General features: G+C 47.1%; 1 protein-coding gene across 1 annotated transcript; it reads left to right on the top strand.

The window, feature by feature from the left end:
• Positions 1–444: 444 nt before the first annotated feature.
• Positions 445–2,298, top strand: LOC127776289 (transcription factor SRM1-like). The gene is made up of 2 exons (XM_052302648.1): positions 445–737; positions 1,671–2,298. Exons 1-2 carry the CDS (start codon positions 445–447, stop codon positions 2,296–2,298), a joined length of 921 nt encoding a protein of 306 aa, XP_052158608.1.
• The last annotated feature ends 205 nt before the right edge of the window (positions 2,299–2,503 follow it).

Raw genomic sequence — 2,503 nt, 5'->3', positions numbered from 1 at the left:
ATCCAGCCTATAAATACACTGCCCTACCCCCTTCTTCTCCCTCACACCAGCCTCCATATCCTCTTCTCCTCTTGCACACATTGTACTCCATTGTTTCGCAGTAGCATTCGCTCTCGCTCTCGCTCTTCTCTTTGCTCGATCTCCATCGCCATGGAGTGGACGGCAGCGGAGATGGACGAGGCGAGGTCGATCGTCGCTAGGCTGACCAACGCTTACGACTCCGGCACCCTCGTTGCCGGCGCCGGCAACGGCGACACGAGGCACGACCGCATTGTGAGGGAGCTGCAGGCGTGGCTCCCATGGAGGACCATGGATCAGCTAATCGGGCTGTACATTGAGCTCATGGCGGAGGAGCCCGCGGCGGCGCAGCCGCAGTACTTCGACGCCGGCGCCGTCGTCGACCCTACGTTCGACTTCTTCAACGACCACAACAACTTCCTCGGCATGCCGCCGCCGCCGGTTCAACAAGCTGATGACCATAACATGAACAACGTCGTCGCCGACGCCAGCATGAACTACTACTATGGCGGCGGCGGCGCCGGCGGTGCCATGGTGTTTGGTGGTGCACCCATGGGGGAGACGGTGGAGCAGGCAGCTCCGCCGGCGCCGGCGCCGGTGCCGGTGGTGCCGGTGGTGATGAACCGCGACGACGACGAGGTGAACAACCAGGGCGGCGGCCGTCACCGTGCTGCACCAACAAATACTACTAGGAGGTTTTGGACCACTGAAGAGCACAGGTTAATGCTTAATTAATTCTAATCATATGCATGGATGATATATATATCTGGTGTTATTCTTTAATTTCTCATGGCATGAAGTCTTTAGTTTCTTTTTGTATGTTCAATTAAAATTCCACTCTTTAGGAGATCTTCTTATGCATCTTTGTTTCCATGCATGCATGCATGAAAATTGTTTATTTACTGGTTAAGAATGTTGTGTTCTTTTTTTCTTTGGAGTGGGTGGGGGGGGGGGGTTCGATCTTAAATATAAGAACATGTTGTGTTTTGATTCCTTGTGGTGCAGTGATTTAGTTCTTTCAAGCAAAAAAAAAAAAAAAAAAAAAAAGAAGTTATGTTGTGGCGTATGATGAGAAGTTGTTTAACTGCTTATATATACAGTAAGACATTGTAGTCAAATAATATCACTTGTAATTACCTATTTCTGTTTGTTTAAAGTACATGTGAATTTTGGAACTCTCTCCGAATATATGAAAAATAATTGTACATGTTAATATATGAATATATTAAAAATAATACTTTTTAATGTAACTGCATCTGAATATGTGTATACAAGATGACAAAATAGTGTATCCGAAGTGATATATCATATCTTACATATTGCGTTTGACCTTAAAAGCTATTCTTTTTTAAAAAAAATCATGTCTATTTTGGAAGTAGCAGTGGTATATTTATGTCTTTATATGCACAAAGGTCCACATCTTAGTCCAAGGAAAAAAATGCCGTTCACTTCTTCAGTACAACAACAAGAAGTCAGTGTTTCTCCTCTGAGTCTGACCGAACGATGGACACAGATTTTCTCAAACAATTTTAGTTCGCAAAGATTTCTTACATATTGCGAGGAGTTTAGAAAGAACACAGCTCGATCATAAATTTAATTTAATTTAATTTAATTTATACAGTCCTAAAACTTTTTAAATTTGAAAATTGCAGGCAGTTTCTGAGGGGGCTGCGTGTGTACGGACGTGGTGAGTGGAAGAGCATCTCCATGAACTTCGTCAGAAGCAAGACGCCGGTGCAGGTGTCCAGCCACGCCCAGAAGTACTTCCGCCGCGTGGAGAGCGCCGCCGCCGACAAGCAGCGCTACAGCATCAACGACGTCGGCCTCAACGACGACGACGACGACGACTCCGCCATGGACGGCACCAACATCTACAGCAACAATAAATTTAACAACAACTTCGGTGGCTGGCAGAGTCTCGCCTTCGCCGGCGGCCACCTCGAGCCCGTCAGCGGCGGCGCCGCCCCCAGGCAAGTCATCGCTCCGGCGAGCTCCTCCGCCGCTGCCATGAACAGCGCCGCTCAGTTCTGGGCTCCTATGCTGTTCAACCCCCAGATTCAGCAGCAGTTCATGCAGATGCAGGCGCAGACGCAGCAGGCGTGGAATGATCAGCATATGATGATGGCTGCTGCTCCAATGGAGGGAGCAACTGATACTAACTTTGAGCCTGCAGGTGCAGCTAATTATTATTATCAACAGCAGCAGCAGGAGGAGGAGGGAGGTGCTTATGGTGTTCCTGCGGATCAGTGGATGATGAACCAGAACAACAACATGTTCTGAACTTCTGATAATGTGTCTATGTAGATGGGAAACGTGTCTTTTGACGTACTGCTCTCTAACTTTAAGTGGCTGGCATGTGGACCTTATAACCAACAGGTTTACATATCAGCGACCCATATCAGAGAGTATAGTATGTTAGAGGAGACGACTCATCTATATATATGGCATATGGTGATCAAACCTATAATTAAAAGATGGCAACAAA

The sequence above is a fragment of the Oryza glaberrima genome, chromosome 6 (assembly GCF_000147395.1).
Source record: "Oryza glaberrima chromosome 6, OglaRS2, whole genome shotgun sequence".
In the NCBI taxonomy this organism is placed as follows: domain Eukaryota; kingdom Viridiplantae; phylum Streptophyta; class Magnoliopsida; order Poales; family Poaceae; genus Oryza; species Oryza glaberrima.
Note: the sequence above shows the minus strand (reverse complement) of the source record. Positions and strands in the feature narration are given on the sequence as shown.